Source organism: Ambystoma mexicanum, chromosome 4q (genome assembly GCF_040938575.1).
Source record: "Ambystoma mexicanum isolate Mex_15411 chromosome 4q, UKY_AmexF1_1, whole genome shotgun sequence".
Taxonomy (NCBI): domain Eukaryota; kingdom Metazoa; phylum Chordata; class Amphibia; order Caudata; family Ambystomatidae; genus Ambystoma; species Ambystoma mexicanum.
In genome coordinates, this window is record NC_090928.1 from 845,641,308 (window position 1) to 845,663,666 (window position 22,359).

General features: G+C 44.4%; 1 protein-coding gene across 2 annotated transcripts in view; it reads left to right on the top strand.

The window, feature by feature from the left end:
* FBXO11 (F-box protein 11) overlaps nucleotides 1-22,359 on the top strand; it is a 911,561-nt gene that overhangs the window by 118,057 nt on the left and 771,145 nt on the right. For both annotated transcript variants that reach the window (XM_069608416.1, XM_069608415.1), the window contains exons 2-4: nucleotides 3,381-3,508; nucleotides 20,514-20,595; nucleotides 21,103-21,247. In XM_069608416.1, the coding sequence (XP_069464517.1) occupies nucleotides 3,401-3,508; nucleotides 20,514-20,595; nucleotides 21,103-21,247 (335 nt within the window). In that variant the 5' untranslated portion in view covers nucleotides 3,381-3,400. The remainder of the gene's footprint in view (nucleotides 1-3,380; nucleotides 3,509-20,513; nucleotides 20,596-21,102; nucleotides 21,248-22,359) is intronic.

Consider the following 22,359-nt stretch of genomic DNA (forward strand, 5'->3'; position numbering starts at 1 on the left):
TATGCGAGGAAAGAGTGTCCTGATTCTAACGGACAACACGGTGGCCATGCACTACCTCAACAAAAAGGGGGGGCGCAGGGTCACTTCCTCTGTGCAGGGAGGCGATGCAGCTTGAGTTCTGGGCCATCCAGCAGGAAGTTTCGATCTCGGCTGTTCATCTGGCCGGAGACGACAACGAGACTGCGGACGCTCTGAGCAGGCTCAGGAGATTCTTCTGGAGATCTTCGCCCTTTGGGGGACCCCTCAAGTAGATCTATTCGCCTCCAGTGTCAACCGGAAGTGCGAGAGATTCTGCTCGCGGGAATTTCCTCCAAAAGGAGCCTTAGGAGACGCGTTCGTGGTGGAGTGGTCATTCCCATTGCTGTACGCGTTTCCTCCAGTCCCTGTTATCCCGCAAGTACTGCAGAGGTTACAGAGGTTCGATTCCCAGATCCTCATTGCTCCGGCGTGGGCCCTGAGGACGTGGTACCCGGACCTTCTCGACTTGTCCATCTGCCCTCCACGTCGTCTTCCCTACCGAGACGATCTGCTCTCACGGGGGGGGTCAGGTTCTCCATCCAGAGGTCAGATCCCTCAACCTTCACGCTTGGCTTCTGAAAGGTTGAGGTATAAGGATTGTGACCTCCCTGAAGACGTGATGGAGGTGTTGCTCTCGGCCAGGCGGCCGGCAACAAAGTCTTGGTACCGTTGCCGTTGGAGAAAGTTCTGCGACTGGTGCAGAGTTAAGAATGTGGATCCTTTTGAATGTGACATTCCCATCGTTCTGTCTTTTTTGCTTTCCTTGGCCCACAGGGGCTTGCAAGTGGGGACCATTAAAGGTTACCTGGCGGCACTGTCCATATTTAAGCGCTCGTCTGAAGAATGTTCCTATTTTAAGATTCCTTTAATTTCTCAGTTTTTGAAAGGGCTCACTAATGTGTTCCCTCAGTCACCTTTTCTGGTGCCCGGTTGGGATTTGAACCTTGTTCTTAAGTTTCATATGGGTGCTCCGTTTGAGCCTTTGCACTATTGCCCTTTGAGAATGTTAACTCTGAAAACTGTGTTTTTGGTTGCGGTTACTTCCGCTCGTAGAGTGAGTGAGTTACAGGCACTTTCAGTTAAGCCGCCCTTCATTGTGTTTCAGAAGGACAGGGTTGTCCTTAGAGTTCGTCCTTCTTTTCTTCCGAAGGTGGTTTCGGAATTTAATTTGAGCCAGAAGGTTGTTCTTCCGGCGTTCTATCCTCCTCCGCATCCTGGTAAGGAAGAGGAGAGGCTCCATAGGCTTGATCCTAGGAGAGCGCTGAGCTTTTATATTTCGCGCATGTCCCGGGTCAGAGTGGACGATCAACTTTTCATTGGTTATGCTGGAAAGCGTTTGGGACAAGCTGTGACGAAACAGACTTTGTCTCGTTGGATTATTTTAACTATCTCCGAGTGTTACCGCTTGTCGGGTAAGGACCCTGCGGCTGGCTTGCGGGCCCATTCTACCAGGGGAGTGGCTGCGTCTACTGCCCTGCAGAGGGGTGTTCCTATTCGTCAAATCTGTGATGCAGCCACCTGGGCTTCAGTACATACTCTTGTACGGCACTACTCCCTCGATTCTATCCGAGGGCAGAATCTGGCCTTTGGCAAGGCCGTCCTTTATTCCGCAATTTGATTGGGCATGCTAAATTTGTGTTATACATTTTTTTGCCACCTCCTTGCTTGGTTCTGCTTTGGGAGTCTGCCATAGATATGAAATATGTCGGAGGACCCAATCCCCTCGAAGAACAAGTTACTTTCTTGCCTGGTAGCGTTCTTTCGATGAGATGGTTCGACAACGTATTCCATATCGCTCCCTCCCTACCTTCCGCGCTGCAGAATTTCTTTTGCGATTGCAGCATGCATTCCGCAAGGCCTTGTGTGTCCGACTGGCAGAAAACTGGTGACACACGTTCTGGGGGAAAAAACTACAACTGAGGCTATCGGCGTCGTGCGTCCTACTTATCACATCGGGTGACGTCGGCCGTCGGAGGAGGTCCTCGGAGACGGCGCATCGATGTCATCGACGCAGGACGCAGACGCCGAAGATTTTCCGAAGCAGCACAGCTGTGGACATTACCTGTCATAGATATGCAATACGTCGTCGGACCACCCCATCGAAAGAACGTTACCAGGTAAGAAAGTAACTTGTTCTTTCTTTCCGCTTTCAATCTACAAAACAAATATATGGCGCTATATCAGGAAAACCCCATGTATCCACATAGAATCTCCACTCTAGAGATAACAGTACTCTTGTGCCACACTAAGCCAGATTTGTAAATAAGTGCGACCTGAACGCACCACCCATAGCTGGCAACCAGACTCCAAAAGGAAAGCCAAACTTTAGACATACAGGCTTAATCAATTTCGTCTTTCATCCTCAAACCTACCGGCACACTTGTATAATTCTGTATGTTCCAAACGCGTAGCCTTACAACTTAAAACACACAATGCGGCGGCACATAAAACACCATTATCAACATTAGGAGGAAAACGTGATCTCTCCAGTCCAGGGATACGTTTACACACAATGCTGCTTGATCTTACATGTCAGTTAGCAAAGAAACAGGACTAACGAACCGGCTGAACGGTGAAAGAGAAAACGCAAGACAACCCGTTCGCAAATCTTACCAAACGAACATGTCTCAGATAACTTAAGAGCTGCATATGTACACAAGGGCTTTCTGTTTCCCATGGCAGGCGCGCAAAACAAGATTATCTTTTTGAGCACAGAAAAGCATGGAATAAAAAAAATCAATGTTTCCCTGTCTCGTGCCCCGGCCTATGCAAAAGGGCGGAAAACATCTATCTTCTGTGCGGACCCTAGCTACAGGGTCCGAGTAGAATAGTCTAATCCACGAGAGAAATCCGGGTCCAAAGTTGCCTTTCTGAAGTACCCACCAGAGATGGTTCCAAGACACAGAATCAAAAGCCTTCTGCATGTCTAAGGCAGCCGCCACAGCGTGGGTATTATACGGTTCACTTTTTTTTAACATAACACCTAAAACAAACTGTTGCTAAAACTGTTCAGTTCAACCAAGTTTACATTTAAAATGAGTGCCTTTTAATAAAGGCAACTTAGTTATTTTGTCTACTAACACGTTTTATGTACTTTACTCATTATTAAACTAACATGTTTTGCTTCATTAGCAAAGCTCCAAAACCTTTTGCTATTATTTGATAACCTTATAGAACTCTGCAGGGGTCTTGATTGCTTGTGATAACCCTTTTCCAACTTATGGCCCTCTGCTTCGTCTCAGCTGTAACTTGTGAGGGGGTTATTGTCCAGTGATTAGGACTCCCTTGGTCTAAAAGGCTATATTACTTAACACAGTACTTGGTGCTGATTTTATGGTTGACTGATGCTTTGCCTCTTGCAGATGATGATGTGCCTGCAGACATGGTTGCAGAAGAATCAGGTCCTGGTGCACAGAATAGCCCATATCAACTTCGCAGAAAATCTCTTCTACCTAAAAGAACAGCTTGTCCTACAAAGAGCAGTATGGAGGTAAAGAAAATCACCAGAAAAGCATTTTGAACATTTTAATTTGTTTAGATATAATAAGTATGTATATATTTGTATTGTATGTGGTTTGGAGTGCACTGTACACCTTGTGTAGACGGAATGGCCTGACTAACTGACAGTACCCCACTAAAGGTTTTAAACCAGGAGCATTGCATTCCCTAATGTTCCAAGTTGGGAGTTGATGTTTGTAGTGGTAAAATTGGCAAACAATTTGGAATCTTAACCATGGGTATTATACTGGAAGTTCGTCTAAATGAAATGATGTGATGAGTAGTTTTTTAAACTGGTAGTGTCTTGTTGTGGCTGTCACTAGGGCAATATGGGTAGAGGCTTGGGTATACGTCTGTCAATCTCCTGCTCTCTTTTTTTTTCTTTGCTTATGATTTCAGGTGTTTTAATTTTGCAGTGCTTAACTGCCTTCTGTTCTAAGCAGAGCACAGTTGTATTTTCTAGCACATTTGTATCTTTCGTTTTTTTTTCTCCGGTCCATTACTTACCCTAACTCATAATATTGCTAGCATTCCAGTACAGCGTCTTCTCTAGAATCTGCCACTAGGGAGTACCCTCACGACACCTTAAAATGTTTTTAGTGCACAGATGTCACTCGTCTCCTCCTATATTTCAGATGTTCTTAATACACCCATGTCAAAAGGCAGATTTCATTAAATTAATATTTCCCTTTACACATGGCGAACATAACGTCTGTTGAAAAATCTATTTCTTACAGATGGCCTTCACGCATTATAGTATGTGATGGTCTAGAGTCTTTCTTCCTACGTGTACACAGCGCCATCCACTAACCAGTGCTGGAAGTTCACCTCCAGTTTAGAGCCATATGGACAATGCACAGTGGTTATGTAAATAAGCTCAAATGGTAAGCCTTTGCTACAGTAAAATGCCTTTGTCTATAGGGTAGTACTAATTTAAACAACATTTTTCTACCCAAGACACGGTTGTCAAGGGTGCAGACAACTAAATACCAATTTCGAATGGATTGTGTCCTCTCACGTATTCCTCATCTTAGATATATCCTCACCTTCAGCTTGCTGCTTCGGAAAAAATGTTCTCCTTTCCACCAGAGGGCACTCCCCTTGAGGCTGCGGCATCGATGTCCCTCGGCGGCACCCGTCGAAAACCGATGACATCACCTGTATAAGAGCCTCGAGCGCGCCCGCTGGCTTCAGTTCCATTTTTCCGTTAACTTCGCTTCGGATTGTTTCAAACGGCGCTTCAATCTTTTGTGAAGAAAAAGCTATGTTGTCTTCTTCGAACCCTTCCACGCCGAAGACGGGATTTAAAAAAATGTCTGAAGTGTGGAAAGAAAATGTCTGACATATCCACACAAAAATTGTCTTTGGTGCTTCGTTTCCGACCACCGAATTGAAGATTGTGGTTCGTGCCAGTCGATGACCCATAAAGCCTTGAAAGAACGCAGAGGTAAACTGGCGATGGGGGAGGGTTCATCGAAGTCTACTTCGAAAGGGAAATACTCGGCTGAGTCTTCTAAAAAGTATCATAAAAAGCATAGGTCGAGGAGTAGATTGATAGTCTTCTTCTTCGTCATCCAAAAAGGCAAAGAAAAGACGGCATCGATCTCCCTCATCCTCCTCGACGTCTTCGTAGGAGGTGAGGGCATGCCCATCAAAGCATGACTCCCTGAGTAAATGGGAAGCTTTTTGAGTTTCCATGCTTAAAATTTTTGAGAACGCGGCCCAGACCTCCTCAAAAAAGGCTAAAGAAGACCATGCCCCTACTCATGAAAAACTTGACAGAGGGAGGTCCAAAACAAGAAAAGCTGATAGTCACCGAGGGTGTCATCGAGGGAATATTCTCGATCACCCCATGAAAAAGACATTTTCGGTGCATAAAGCGAAGGTAGAGGGAAACAAAATGGTGTCGCAACATCATACGCCATGGAAGTAGACATTGAGGCCATCGAAGACTTCAAAGGCCCTCGAGTCGAACATTTCTTCGAAGGAAGCTACTTCGAGGTCACGTTTGATAACTCCGAAAGCTCCTTCAGCAGTTTCCGCAACCCCTTCGACGATTACATCGAGGTCATCAAAGGTTCCCTCGACGACGTCGAAGGATGAGGTTATGACATCGGCACCATCGACGTTTATGTCGACGCCCAAGCCTTTTTAGAAGGGGGAAAAACCCACAATACCAGAAAAGGTTTTTCAACCTGAGAATAGACATGACTTTTTCAGGACCATGTCATCTATCTATGTGGGAGAATCCTCAGAAGAGGAAGAAGTCGCCTCTGCTGGTGTTAAATTTGGCACAAGATTGTTCCAGAGGAATGAATTAATCCTCAATCAAACATTGAAGATCTACAAGAATGTTTACAGACTGCAAGTGGTCTGAGCACTTCTCCAGAGTACGAATTTGACAAGCCAGACCCATCAGAGCGGGCTGATGCGGGTTACAGAAAACTCATGAATAAAGTAACAGAATTTATGGGGTGGGGTAGGAGTTCACCAGTCTGTCAAGATGATGACATGACTGATATACTATCAGGAACTCCTCAACAAGACCCCATGCTCCCTTTTCGCATTGCCTTGCAGAGAAGGGTTAGTTCTGCATGGGAACACCCTGAAGCAATCCCGGCAGTTAATAAAAAATGTGTGTCTAAATATAGACCCTGCAATTCTGATCCAGAATACCGGAGTAAACATCCAACTCCAGAAAGTCTGGTAGTACAAGCAGCCACTTCCACAAGAGAATGCTGCATACCCTACAATCCCTCCAGATAGGGATGATAAAAAGGTGGATGCATGGTCTAGGAAGATTTTTACATCCGGGAGTATGGCTTTGAAATCTACTAATGTAACCTGTACCTTGGCAAGGTTCACATGTACCCTGTGGGACGGCATGTCAGCGGCATCTGAACACATCCCAGAAGGTGAACAGCGTGATGGCTTTCTAGCCATAATAAGGGATGGAAAGGAGGCTTCGGGAGAATGCCTTCAATCAGGTTTTGACACAGCTGACAGTATCATTAGGTCCATGGCAACTAGCACGGTGCTACGTAGATTTGCGTGGTTAAGAAAGTCTGGTTTTGCACCGGATGTGCAATCCAGCCTTCGTAATATGCCTTTTGACGGCTTGAGGTTGTTTGGCAGCAAGGCGGATGAAAGTTTGGAGAAGCATCAGACTGCCAAAGCGGCGGCTAAATCTCTCAGTGCCGCCATAAAACAACCTCAGCAACGTCCCTACGCAGGCTCATCTTCCTGGAGGGGTCGTCCTTTTCGTTATTCCTCAATTGGAAAAGGAAGAGGACAGGCCAGTCAGAGGTCAAAGAAAATTTCCTCGGGGGCGAGGAAAAGGTGCTAGATCTGCCCCAGCAGCGGCATCTGTCCCTTCAGCCGCTGCTGCAGCTGCCGCCAAACCACACTGAGGTTTTGACCCACAAGACCCCAGTGGGAGGCAGAATCTCACAGCATCTAGAAGAATGGCGGGGCATTACTTCAGATGTTTGGGCACTGGAAACAGTATCCCAAGGTTACTGCCTTCCTTTTCTAAAGAAACCTCAGAATCACCCCCTGGGATACAACTCTCTCAAACATCCGGATCCGGTCCTGTTGCAGGAAGTTTTAACCCTGCTACAGAAAGGTGCAATAGAACATGTACCTGTAGCGGAGGGGAACAAGGGTTGGTATTCTCCATATTTCCTCATCCCAAAGAAGGACGGAGGACTGAGACCCATCTTGGACTTGAGAAACTTGCACAAGTTCCTAAGGAAGGACAAGTTCAAGATGGCCACACTTTCTCAGATCCTTCAGGGTCTCCAACTCCAGGATTGGTTGGTATCATTGGACCTTCAGGATGCTTACTTTCATGTGCCAATCCATCTCAAGCACAGAAAGTATGCGATTGGCAAGACTCACTGTCAGTTCCGAGTTCTGCCATTCGGGTTAACCTCCGCCCCAAGAGTTTTCACCAAGTTGATAGCGGTGGTGGCAGTGAGTCTCAGGAGAGGTGGGGATTCATGTCTACCCCTATCTGGACGATTGGATAATCAGAGCACGTTCCCCGGAGCAGGCCCAGGATCATCTGTCCAAGACTTGTCACTTCCTTCACAAACTAGGGTTTTCTCTGAATTTAAAAAAGTCAAACATACCATCACAAACTCCAGTTTATTGGAGCAGTCCTGGATACTTGCTCGGGCAAAGCCTCGCCTCCCAAAGAGAGAGCTCACCACATTCTGCAGATGGTAACAAGATTCCAGAATGCCCAGTATCTCCCGGCCTTCGATTTTTCTCAGGTTGCTCGGTCTGATGGCATCATGCATTTTTCTGGTGCCAGAAGCCAGATTGAGAATGAGATCCCTTCAATGGGCTCTCAGAACTCAATGGTCTCAATTCTCAGGGGAAATGTCAGATCTGTTGCAGGTTCCAGCCAAAGTAGCACAGGTTCTACAATGGTGGGCTTGCAGACAGCATATTCTCAGAGGAAAATCTTTTTGGCAACCATGGCCGGAGATAACAGTAGTGACGGACGCCACACTCACGGGGTGGGGATCCCATACCAACGATCTGACAATCAGCGGTCCTTGGTCTCCATCTGAGTCCAAACTACACATCAACCTTTTGGAGTTGAGGGCAATCAGACTAGCGCTGAAGGCCTTCCTGCCCTCTGTACGGGGAAAGAATGTCCTGATAATGACGGACAACACAGTGGCCATGTACTACCTCAACAAGAGAGGTGGAGTGGGGTCACTGCCGCTGTGCAGAGAGGCGATGCAAATCTGGTTCTGGGCAATACAAGAAGGGATCTCTCTTTCGGAAAGTCATCTAGCCGGAGAGCAAGACACAGCAGCGGACACTCTGAGCAGGCAGAGTACAGTCTCCCACGAGTGGGAACTAGCTCAGGAAGTCCTTCAAGAGATCTTCGCCCTTTGGGGAACCCTGCAGGTGGATCTGTTTGCGACCAGTGTCAACAGGAAGTGGGAACTGTACTGTTCAAGGGAATTTCCCCCGAGAGGAGCTCTAGGAGACACATTCGTAGTGGAATGGGAGTTTCCTCTTCTGTATGCGTTTCCTCCAGTCCCTGTGATCCCTCTGGTAATAAGGAGGTTGAGAAAGTTCAGGAAAACCATGATCCTAATTGCCCCGGATTGGGCCAGGAGAACGTGGTACCCGGACTTTCTGGACATGTCCATCTGCCCTCCAATACGTCTTCCAAGAAGAGAGGATCTTCTCTCGTGGGAGGAAGGTCATGTTGTCCATCCGGGTGTCAACACACTCAACCTTCACACATGGCGTCTGAGAGGTTGAGATACAAGGATTGGGATCTTCTGGATGACGTGATGGAGATTTTGCTTTCGGCCAGAAGGCCAGCAACCAAATCTCTATCGGTGTTGTTGGAATAAGTTCAGTGTCTGGTGCAGAGAAAAGAATGTGGACCCATGTCAATGTAATATCCCCACAATTTTATCTTTTCTGTTACATTTAGCTAATCTGGGGCTCCGGGTTGATACGATAAAAGGATACTTAGCAGTGCTATCCATTTTTAAGCGCTCTTCAGAAGAAGAATATTACTTCAAGATACCTTTTAATAATTCAATTCTTGAAAGGGTTAAACAGTGTATTTCCACCAATATCTTTCCAGGTTCCAGTGTGGGATTTGAACTTTGTGCTAAAATGTCGCACATGTATTCCATTTGAGCCTTTACACTCTTGTCCGCTAAGGCTCCTTACTTTGAAAACAATACTCCGTGTACCATTGCCATCAGCCCGCAGGGTAAACTCTAGCGGTCCACCTCACACTATCTTTTATAAGGACGAGTTAAACCATCTCTTTTTGCCAAAAATTGTTTCGGTCTTTCATCTGTCACAAAAAATAACTTTACCTACTTTTTACCCTCCTCCACATGCAAGCAAAGAAGAGGAGCAGCTACATAGACTAGATCCCAGAAGAGCTCTTAGTTTCTACATTTCAAGATTGGCAAAAATACGTCAGTGTGATCAACTTTTTGTGGGGTACACTGGGCGCAAATTGGGACTGGCGGTAACCAAACGAACATTATGTAGCCTCTCCAAGGCTTACTCACGCAAGCACTGATTGAAGTAGTGCTTGCCTTGTCAGCCATGAGTCAAAGGGCCTGCGCTTAAGAGCGCAAACAGCACTCCCAAGCTCTTCTCTGCTGAGAGTTGAAGGAATCCTCTAAGGTCCCACAACGCAGTCCTCCAACCCCCACTACAGGATCTGGTCTATCTGATTAATGAGAATGTTTCTATCCTGGCGCAGTCTGGTCTATTTAACCCAATGTTTCGAGAAGGGATGCTGGGTCCAGTCATTGGGCAGTCTGTTACTAAGCAGGAACCCTCCTTTCTCAGTTTCCCCTAAATGAGGACATGGAAGTGGTTGAGGAGGAGGAGATTCCACACCGCCCTATTATTACCCTGAAGTGGGTGTTAACACAGGAGGTGCCGCAGTTACCTTTCATAAAATCATTGCATGTGCTTCCCCTTTCGAAAGATATTCTGTGGGAGGAGAGTTGTCCTTTAACCCCCGTACAGGGCTTCTGTACTCATGATAGTGAAGGTTGCATTGCAGGAGCCTGGGAGAAAAGGCAGCTTCCCCAGTTCTCTCTGGTCGCTGCTGACTGTATTTTATTTCTGATGAACCACGGAGACACATGAAGCACTCGCAGGGCAGAACTGCAGAAATATCTGGGCAGTGACACTTGTAACTGCAGCCATGTTTAGGGAGATGAGCTGGTAAGAGATTTGATTGGCTGGCAGACGTGTGGGACCATAAGGCGGTGCAATAGTGATTTAAGCCTCTATCTGAGGCGCAGTTACACCTAGCAATGCACAGCTTCGCATGAATGCGTGCTTAGCTGCTTGAGAATCAGTCATTCGGACACAAGGCATATTGTTCGGTTTTATTAAGTGTAATAAGTTCTTCTGGAGACGGCGTACTGTTGCACGTAGTTAGGTTGAATGGAATTCTACAGTTCTTGCATGGTGTTGAAAACCGGTACCCTCCAAGGTTGGAGGGTACAATGTTAGGCAGTTCATTGTAATGTAGCAAACTAAATCAGGCCTCGCAAAAAGCACACTTCAAATTTGGTGCAGTGGTGCCACCCAAAGGCCAACCACGCACAGTGAAACTTTTATTTGCCAATTACTGCAAAAAAAAGTTCAACCGTCCCCATACTAGCTAGCTATGTCGAGTACCATGCAAATGGTACTCACCCTTGATAAAATCTCCTTGTCGATCAAAACGAGTGGGCTAGTAGATTTTGGGAGCCCTGTAAAATGTATCATACTGATTTTCTGTTTAAGGCTTATTGTGTAATGTTTATGATTGCATTTGTTCAGCGCAGCCCTAGCTTCAGCAAGCAATGGAGCGCTTTACTAATCATGGGGAGGACGACACCGGGAGGGAAGCAGACACAAAGTAGCGGGGAGCTAACGGGAGAGCGGTAGGGCGGGCAATTTGGCAGCTAGTGATCTGTAAGCAACCAGGGGAGGCAAAGGGGTGAACAGATCACACTGTCTCAGGTTAAGTAGAGGATGTGGGTATCTAGTAGTTAAGGGTACATGCCCTATAAATACCGCAAGGTTTGTGTGCTCAGGGGCCACAATTTTAAGACGGGTATAACATTCTCGTTTTTTGGTAGATTTCTGCACAGCTGTGTGGAAACAAATTCTGTCTCTACCGTCAATACTTGAGGTTTCTTATTGGATTATGTGGTGACTGATTTGGGTTTTTGCAATTTGGTGCCATCACACCTCCGATGCCCCATGCTGAGACAGTAATCGAAGTAGCGGACTGCTTCCTCTTGAACCAGTGTGCCCAATTTAAACCTCTACAAGGGGTTTCGAAGGAGGGCTGCCTTTTAAAGGTGTTTATTCTTGGGCTCTGCCAAAGCCTGCATTATTTAAAGAGGCAGGCTTGAGGGGTAGGGTCAATTCTTATTTAAATTCAGTTACAGGAATTGAGGGAATATATTGGGGTTATTAAAACGGTGCGGAAATCCTAAAATTACAGGCAAGTAGGGAAATATGGCCAGATTAGTGAAGTGCCGGTGACAAGGCTACTGAAGGCAGGAGCAATTAGAAAAATAAGTAATTTATTTCAGATTTGTCGTGTAGAGCAAACATTAAACAAAGTTAGATATTACAAAGCATAAAATAAGCAGTCTGTAGGTTTGCTAAATAAATTGAGACTTGTGTAGTTAAGTTAGCTATTTAAATTGCCCTTTCACTGCGCTCCCTGAATTCCTCCCTGGCTATAATGGCTCGCCACCCTCTTCTCTGTTCAATGCAAGTTCAAAAGGGCTACTGGAGAGAGACTAATAGTAATCTCCTTCAAAGGCCTGTGTGGGAGTACTAGGCAAGCTTGTATTTCTTTTGCAAATAATTGATAACCAGAAGTAATCTGGATGATAATTATATTAAGCTAACTATATCCTCTTTGGTAAAGACCAGTTTGTGTAACTTTATTAAAAAGTCATGCCATTCCACACCTTACAATTTTAAGTTGTTGCATAATACATAACTACAGTATTGCTTCTCTAAAACACTACATTGTCTCCATGGTTTACAGTAAAGTTTAGGTTAGTGTCAACTAGATTTCTGTTTTTGAAGATGTATCGTATTGATGAGGGAACAATTTTGAAAATGTACATGATCACACGGCCAACTGCTTTTAATGGCAAATGTAGATAGTGGCCTGCTTGTTGACTTTATCTGTGCAACTGGAGCTCAAGCATGAGCGGTTTCATACCAGTTACCCTGAAACTGAGATTGCAGCAAACTACAATATTCCACCTAGTTTGACCAGTTCTCTGCCTACTTTGCCATCTACTCTGCGTAGTCTTACACTTTCTTTCCTCTTACATAATTAACACACAAAGCTAACTAGATATTTATGCAAAAGAATGATCAATAGTTCAATCCAGACTATACACTGACGCATAGCCTCCAGAGCTCACTTTGATCCGTGTTATGATTACATTATATATTAGCATCTGTGTGATAGAGCTGGCCAAACTGTTTTCAGAGCCTTTTATCATATCTATTTATTTGTGTCCCTTCATGCCGCTAACCCTGTATGTTTTACAGACACTCAGCCAGAGCCCGCAAAGTTCACTTAAGTAGATTTCAAGAAGGGCAAGTACCATTTGTAGGGGATGTTTGAAACTTGTATGTAACAATTACTTTTTTCAGTAAATGTCAAATACGTTTAACAGAGCATAGCTGGCAGCATTGTGCCAAACATAAAGTGGGTTTCTGGTGACATACGCCATTTCTTTTAGGTCAAGTAGCTAAAGTAAATTACTTAATATGCAGGTCTGGTGGAATTTGGAAAAATGTGCAAGGCCGATTTGCATCACTAATATCTTAATTCAGTGGTACACAAAAATGCTGTACTGATGCTAATTTTATGGTTCGGATGCAATTACCTTCTGGTGACATAAAAAATATTAGTACTTCATTGCTAACCAAATTGGGTGTGTTTGCTAATCAAGACAATTTTAATTAGCAAACAGTGCTAATCTTTTTTTAAAAACTAATTTATGCCTTGTACATGCAGGCAGCCAGCCAGCCAATCGGGCTCACAGGCATTCAGGCTATTCACTTCCACGAGACAACCATAACCAGGAATGTGGATTGGGGCAAGCACCCAGCCTTCAGCCCACCACACTGCATTCATGTCAGTTTCAGGCAGGGGTGTCTCATTCATTGAGACGTGCCACACAGACACGCCACACAGACGCGGCGCACACCCAGAATGCCTATTGGTGTCACACTTTATTCACACAGGTCCCACCCAAAGTGTGTACCTACAACATACAGTTACTGGGAAGGCTCAAGCCAGTCTGGCCTGGACTTCCCTACAATACCACATATGGTTCCTCCACCCAACAGCCAGTCAGCGGGAAGGCACAGAGTCAGGGCTTCCCAGGACTTTGGAAAAACAACGTAACATGCAATAGAAACCAAGAGGCCACAGGGGCCATCTTGCCTTCTATCAGGAATCCACAATTTCCTATGGCAGGGTCTGGGTATCCCAAAATGGAGGATAGTCTAAGCACCTGTCAAATTCAGCATTGAGCTGCCACCAGCCCATACCCTGCTCTGTGGGCCACACAGAGGTGCCCAAACACATACAATAGGACTACGGGATTGTACCCCCTCCCATGGGTGCTATAAGGGTATCCCAAGTGTCTCTGTTCACCACAACCAAAATGAGGAAGAGCTGCACTGCCGGGAGTCCCAACTGGACTCCTGTGCAGAAAACGCAGAACACACAGAAGGGAGTACAGGACATGCCAGCACATTTCCAGCATCACATTGAAAAGGATCCGAAAATTGCGAGGTTTCAAGAAATGAGCTAAGGAGGGAGGTTTAATGACTCTTAATAGCTTCAGAAGAAAAGGCAGTAAAGAAATATGGCTGAAATTAGCAAGAGAAGGGTAAAGTGAGGGTTTAAAAAAAAAAAAGGGGGTGGGGGAATCACCAACGCGTGTTTTAACCCCGGAGGAAAGAAGCCTGATTGTCAGGTGAATTGCATTGCCTGAGCAACCAAGGTGCAGTGGCCGGCATAATATCTTACATATCGCCAATGGGGTTGGATCAAGAGCAGATGCGGATTTCAACTTAAAAGTAGCTGACACTATGTCCTCAAGGAAGAATGAGTGGAAAAGAGACCAACAGCTGGGGCACGACCAGGGGAGACCGAATCGGGGTTGCCTCTCTGTAGACCAGATTGTACAATTTTGTCACGAATAGACATGATCTTATCACAAAAAAAAACTCAAAGAATCAAAATCTAGCTACCACCCCTAACTCCTAACTTCCTCTTCACGATTTCTGATTGCATTTGTGCGCATGTTATTTATGCTTCTTGATTAGACCTTTCTGTAACCATTGGTCCTAACTGCAACCGTGTCTTTATTTTTCTCCATGTATGTAACATCTACGTTTTCTTTCTCCAGCGCCCAGTTACCTCCGGGTTCGCTGCGCAATATAAATAATAAACAAATACAAAAACCCTGGGAGGGAGTAACCCTTGCCTGAGTCGTCAAGGGAGAGGGTAAAGAGCGTAGAAGCTCAAACAATTCTCTGTGTTGGTTAAGAGCTAATTCCACTTTACCAGAATAGAACCTACATTTGGCTGCCACAATGGCTTTATGATATGAGACAGTAGCTTGATGTGGCAACATCCGGACACCCTAACAATAGGAATTACTCCACATTCGCTCATCCTGCCAACCTTTGATCCTCTGACTTTAAATTCTCGTCAAACCAAAGCTCTTATTGGCTACCCCACTGTTTACACAGTTTCAGGGGAGATTCACAATTGGATACTGCCCTATTTTTGTTGACGGGGGGGGGGTCGAATCTGTACAATGGGGAGCAATATATAATATAGACAAAGGGAGAGACAGATCGACTCCCCTCTCTAGAGGTCCCTTTTGTACAACAGGCCGGATGATCGGACTCTACTGTGTCATTTAGTAGATGGACCACCTATAGCGACTTAAGCATTTCTCTTTGTCACAAACTTTTAATTCAAAACAGTTTTCTTTATTTCATTTTCATAAAAAACATGATACAGGCACGAGACCCTGGAAGGCGCAGAGGGAAGCCAGGCACCTTCCTGCTGGATAATCCAGCTACAAGTAAACTAAAACGGATACATCAAAATAAGCATAACCAAAAGGAATATTTTGAAAAAAGGTGTCCAGCCACCCGCCGACTGGCCTAATCAGCTGAAATAGAAGTGGTGTAGAAGGAGGAGACTAACACACAGGTGGCATATTGGTTGTTATAAACTTTTATTTGTATTGAAAATAAAAGAGAGAATCTACCTCTCCCTACATCTGAAGGGTTTCCCTGCCTCAACCAAAATGCTAGTTACAGTCCAGTTCCATGTGATAATGTCACCTGGAAAAAGTTGCCAGGCAGGTGACTTTTCTTTCCTGACCCCCTAAAATAATTTCCCCAAATGCTCTGGGGGGAGGGGGGTGGTATAATTATATATTATAAACTCCAGTGTTTGATTTTACTGCGGGTGCATTGTTTGGGAAATGTCGCCCCCAGGCATCGTTATCACTGGCCACAAAGAGTCCACCGTCCAGTGTCCAAATATCCCTACCTCCATCCCTCGCACTTGTAACTAAACTAAACACTGGTATCAATGTTCTTTGTCCAGGAGAATGGCTCCTCCCTCCTGGACGGGGTGACATAATTCTGACTGAAAGTTCTCCAGCATGGGGAATGTTTCCCTTCCCCGGATTACAGTACTTCACAAACAAAAGAATGTAGATTCTTTAGCACCCTGTGTTAAAACGTTCATCACTTAACACCCTAGGGGAAATTACTCTCTTCTTGGTTTGCTCTTTCTTGCAGAAAGGTTGATCAGGAGAATGACTCCCTTCTCCTGATCTTTGTCAGTTTTGTTTTCCCAGTTCACAAAACCAGAGGGATTGCTTCTCTTCCCTGGTTGTCTTTCAACTGTATTGTACAGTTCACAACAGCAGGACAATAACTCCCTTGCCCTGACCTCTTATTTCACAGTACACGTCACCTGGGGGTTGGAGAGGATGACTTCCTGCCCCTGGTCTTTCTTTGACAAATAACTATCCACTTATGGTAGCATCCCTGGCCTTGATTTTCTCTTTTCCTTTATTTGTACTTGGAGTGCTCTCCTGCCAAGTACTGCGACATGAAAAGGGGTTTGTAACCTTTTCTTGTGGGTTCCAGACCCATACTTGTAGACCTGGTTCACTTCCCTGCCAACTACCATGAAAAACACATGCTCTTTCTTTCACTACTTGTTTTGTAAGTGGCTTGCGAAACACTGTTGAGGAATATACAGTCCAACTCACTATTAAGGACACACCCTTGATGCCATCTTCAGCTCCCACGACCAGAAACACCTAAACCTTCCCACCCCCCCACCCCTATCATGTGGTCCGATCACTTCATTATCCCTTTCAACATGCGCTCACCCGCCCCCCTCACAAACCCCAAACCAGAACACCCAAACCTACGCAAATGCTGGAAGAAACTAAAAATCATTCCCGACCTAGCCGACACACTTTCAGTCTCCTCCCCCTACCTTCCCACCCAATGAACACTTGAACTCCGAAGCGTTTGACTCATGGCTCAGTACCTCACTAATCCTGCTCACCCCACCTGCCAATCATCCGCTCGCCATGGCCCTTTTCCAAGATGGTTTACACCTGACCAAGACCGCAAAACAACTATATAAATCCCTTGAACACAAATGGCGGAAAGATAAAACCACTCTGAGTAGATCCAATTGGCCCGGCACCATTGCCACTACAAAGCCGAAATTCGGAAAGCAAAAAAAGCCCATTACAACTCCTGAATCCTGAACTGTGAAAACCCCAACAAGGAACTCCACAAAATCATCTCTGAATTCACCAAACCATCATGTATCACCACCCAATCGACCCTTTCTCAATCTCTCTGCGACTCACTCTCTCTCCACTTCTACTCCACTGCTCTCGAAAGAACAAATTCCCTGATCAACAAACTGGCCCTCTTGCCCCCACCTCCCAATCCACCCACCTTACCTGAATCATTTTGGCAATCATGGCCAGAGATTACAGTAGTAACGGACGCCTCACTCAAGGGGTGGGGAGCTCACACCAGCAGATTGACAATCGGCAGTCGTTGGTCTCCATCGGAGTCCAAACTACACATCAAACTTTTGGAGCTAAGGACGATTAGACTAGCACTGAAGGCCTTCCTGCCCTCTGTACGGGGAAAGAATGTCCTGATAATGACGGACAACACGGTGGCCATGTACTACCTCAACAAGAGAGGAGGAGTAGGGTCACTGCCACTGTGCAGAGAGGCAATGCATCTCTGGTTCTGGGCAATACAAGAAGGGATCCCTCTGTCAGCAGTTCATCTAGCCGGAGAGCAAAACACAGCGGCGGACGCTCTGAGCAGGCAGAGCACAGTCTCCACGAGTGGGAGCTAGCTCAGGAAGTCATTCGAGATCTTCGTCCTTTGGGGAACCTCCCAAGAGGATCTGTTCGCGACTGGTACCAACCGGAAGTGCGAACTGTACTGCTCAAGGGAATTTCCCCCGAGAGGAGCTCTAGGGGACGCATTCGTGGTGGATTGCACTTCTGCACGCATTCCCTCCAGTCCCTGTGAATCCGTCAAGTAATAAGGAGGTTGAGAAAGTTCAGGAAAACCATGATCCTAATTGCCCCGGATTGGGCCAGGAGAACGTGGTACCTTGACCTTCTGGACATGTCAATCTGCCCTCCAATACGTCTTCCAAAAAGAGAGGATCTTCTCTCGCTAGAGGAAGGTCTTGTTCTCCATCCGGAGGTCAACATACTCAACCTTCACGCATGGTTTCTGAGAGGTTGAGATATAAGGGTTGGGACCTTCCTGATGACGTGATGGAGATTTTGCTTTCGGCCAGAAGGCCTGCAACCAAATCTCTTTATCGTTGTCGTTGGAACAAGTTCACCATCTTTTATAAAGACAAAGTAGTTCTTAGAGCAAAACCAGCTTTTTTGCCAAAAATTGTTTCAGATTTTCACCTGTCACAAAAAATAACATTGCCTACTTTCTACCCTCCTCCTCACGCAAGTAAGGATGAGGAACGGCTACATAGACTAGATCCCAGAAGAGCTCTTAGCTTCTATATTTCAAGATTGGCAAAAATACGTCCGTGTGATCAACTATTTGTGGGGTACACTGGCCGCAAATTAGGACTTACTGTAACTAAACAAACATTATCTAGATGGATAATTTTGGCTATAACAGAATGTTATAGATTGGCTGGGAAAGAACCACCAGAAGGGTTGAGGGCTCATTCGACCAGGGGCATGGCAACTGTACAAGATATTTGTGCAGCAGCCACATTAAAACATAAAACATTATGCTCTAGATTTGACTTCTTCTCAAGGGGGTCTGTTTGCTAAATCTGTACTCCATTCTGTACATGACTAGAACAATTCTGTACTCCCACCTCCAATACAAAACTGCTTTGGGTGTCTATCTAAGATGAGGAATACGTGGGAGGACACAATCCATTCGAAGAACAAGTTACTTACCAACTGTAACGTTCTTTCGATTGGATGTTCCTCCCACGTATTCCTAATCGACCCTCCAAGCCAACCCCACAGTACTGTTTACGTGGTTTACACTCTAAATTCTTTTAAGGCTTGGGTCAAAAGAGGCACGCCATTAGTTGCAATCCATTGGCTACAATGTACGAAAAATAAGAACTGAGGCCAACTGGCGCGCTCAACGCATTTATACAGCGGATGACATTGGTGCTTGACGGGTGCTGCCACGGGACATCAACGCCGCGGCCTCGAGGGGAGCGCCCTCTGGTGGAGAGAGAGAGAACATTTTTTCAGAAGCAGCAAAGGATATATCCAAGATGAGGAATACGTGGGAGGAACATCCAATCGAAAGAATGTTACAGTTGGTAAGTAACTTGTTCATCTAGAACATTCTAAATCAAAGATCCCACTTTAGCCTTGAAAAAAATAGTGGAGTCCTTGGCAACGGTCGATTTAAATCTGGAGACCCTAGTGACAAACCCATTGAAGGTAAAACGAGAGCTGGAAATACTTGATTGGAACAACTTCTAAAGTGAGGCAAGCATCTCCAATCAATCCATTTCTCTCGGTTGAAAGAAAACTTGGCTATCTCTCTCGTTATTTAGTGCAATTTCCAGACAAGTGAGTGAGAAATAACTTCCTCAGGATAAGATTGAATATAATTCATTGTGGGCATGGGCGTCATTTCAGAGGGGGACAGGGGTGTTTGCCCCCCCCCAACTTTCATGGAACATCATTTTGTCCCCATTCATTTGGCTGGGGTATCTTTTCTTCAGATGTCATGTCTCCCCCCCCTAACCCCCAACATTTTCAGCCAAGTTACTCCACTGATTGTGGGGAAGTATTGGCCAAGTGGAATCGATGGGACAAAGCCATTAAGCTATGTAAAATTTGTGACACTCCCTCAAATCAATCAGGGGCACCTCCTAATGGAATGTGAGGGAACTTGGAATGTTAGACTGGTCCTCTTAAGGAGATTTGTGATTCGTGAGGAGGGGATCATTGCAGAATATCTGTGGGATAGAATAATCTCTGGCCTGAGGCTTACTCCTATCAATGAGTTATTTATATCCTATTCTGGGGTATGTTTAAATGGTAATTGGGGGATATGTGGTTCTTTGGGATAATATGCCTGAGCAATTTACTCTCTGCTCCTGTCCTTAAGAGATCAATGATCCTGAATTGAGAAATCGAAAGAGGTTGTATGATTTTGTATATTGTAAATATTTGGTTTTATTGAATGTATTAGCTCTATGAAGGAGTCATTTTTTTGTTTCTGCTCTGTTTTGAAATTTAAGTTGACATTTTATCTCATTTTTAACTATGTGAAGACTTTGAAAACGTTTATGATTTAAACCAAACACAAATTAAAAAAAAAAAGTGATCATCTTACTCCTAGTCCATAGTCCCATTTCCTCCATACGCCCGCCCGCCGTCCCCTCTAAAAAGTAGCCTCTATTATTGCTCAAACGGTCTCAGACCTGGTGATAGAAAAGGACTGAAGGCCTTGTATGCAATCTGTAATTTGAGTGGGGCAGGAGGGTCTTTGGTGACTTGTCGATCCTTGTACAGGAATGCACTTCTTGTGAGGAAAAAAGATGCTACTTATATTCCTTATGTGCTTTCGCCATCTATTTGCTCTGTGAAACGACTTAGCATACCACTGTTGATCGTGTGGTTTCATCTTTAGTTTCCTAACCCTGAAACAGAGGTTTAACAAAGATCGTCTTTGTAAAGGCGTGTGCGTCCAATGTTCTAACAAGGTGACGGTTGTCAGTGTGAGATCCACGGAGGCAACTATCTTTTATTTGGTGAAAAGCCAGTGGTTTGTGGTAACAGCAACCCAAGCCACAGTCAAAAGTATGGACCATCTAATCGTTTTTTTTTCATTTTCTTTAGGGTGCTTCCACCTCAACGACTGAGAATTTTGGCCATAGAGCAAAACGTCCGAGAGTCTCTGGAAAGTCACAAGATTTACCAGGTAATTTGACTTTTACCTCTGTATTCTTTGTTGAGGCTTCCTGATTTTCCCCTTAACATTACCCCCTGTGTGTTACATTTTAAAACAATTGTGGTACCAATAAAATATCTTGAGCGATAGTTTATAATATGCACACATTTGTATCCTTGGATATTTGACTGTTCCAATACTGTGTTCCTTTGAATGACAGAATAGTTTTGCAATGGGTGAGGCGACAATATTAACTTGGCAAACGTTAATTTGCCTTCTTTTATTCACAAAAAAGTCAACGTTGATGTTAAAACCAGTAGTGAAGCATTTGGGAATTTGTATCCAACCATGAGCATGTTCAAGTTTGAAGTTATGTTGCATGCACTGGCCATATCTACCCTGTAATTGTGTATGTGATGAGTATGGCGCAAAAAGCAAGTGTCACTTAGGACACAGCATGGTTTGGTAAATTGATTTTAGGACACTGCATGATCTGGTAAGTTGATTTTAACATTATATGCATTCATGTTTCGATAGCTGCACCTGCAGAACAGTATCTTCAGGAGAAACTGCCAGACGAAGTGGTTCTAAAGATATTTTCCTATCTGCTGGAGCAGGATCTCTGTAGAGCCGCTTGTGTGTGTAAACGCTTCAGTGAGCTAGCTAATGATCCAATTTTATGGTAAGTGAAAAGTGAGTTCTAGTTTATTCTGCTCTTTAATAAAATCAGTGAGTTTTCTTTTTTGTGCACGAGTTAGTATTTTGTATTTAGCATACACTTTTTGCTGACACTTGTTATGGCTTATTCTTACTAGTTCTTAGACTCTAAAAAACATATTCCCATTACTTACAATACCCGTTCGTTGTCGTGATGGAAAATTGAAGTATGTTGCTTGTTCAATATTTATTTTTAATGTTCACAACTGTGAGCAATGTTCCATGCATTTAGCTATTAAGCATATGCAGTCAAATCAAGGCTTAAATCCTGCAATGCTCAGTACTTGGTAGCAGTGTCAGGAAGGAGTCCAGATATCATTATGCAAATCACCCTTGCTTTATACTTGTGACTTGACAGCAAATTACAGAAACTTGCTGTACTATTCCTTGTCTTAATCTACCTTTTTAAAAAAAAAATGTTTTTATAGTATTTGGTTTGAACAAGCTTTACAATTTAAAATTTAAAATCATCACAAATATTCAGAACAATTGAATTTCTTAGTACAAGTAAACCAGCATGAAAAAAGTATACAGTGTCTTAAAGAGCTCGATTACAGAATATAAATTGGAGTACAGGAGGAGAAAAGTGCAAAAGGCAAATATGCAAAATGCAAAAGTGCAGGACTAGTAGTGCTAAGATGCATTCATCAGAATAATAGTTGGGCAAATTACAATTTACCAAAAATGGAAACTTTGGGATTTAAAATTTCAATTTTTTTAAAGCTAAAGTACAAGTGCAAATTCTCACGACGATACATGTGCAATGATACAGAAGGTTAAAGTTAAAAACCTCACATAAAACATAATGTTAGGAATAATAATGATCAAAAAACTATCTTTGGTGCATGATTAAAATCAGATCGATTTAAGAAAAGTTTTTAAGCCATGGTACTGCTAAATTTAATGTTTTTGTGATAATTCATCAATTTTACACAATAGCCAAGTAAGTGCAATAGTTAAAGTTGATTAGTAGTGGACCACCAACTTCCTACCAGCGCCCAGAACTAACAAGGTTTGTCACCCCACCCAGAACTTTAACCACCCGGGAACATTGGAGTTTGGTTGCCAGACAAACCA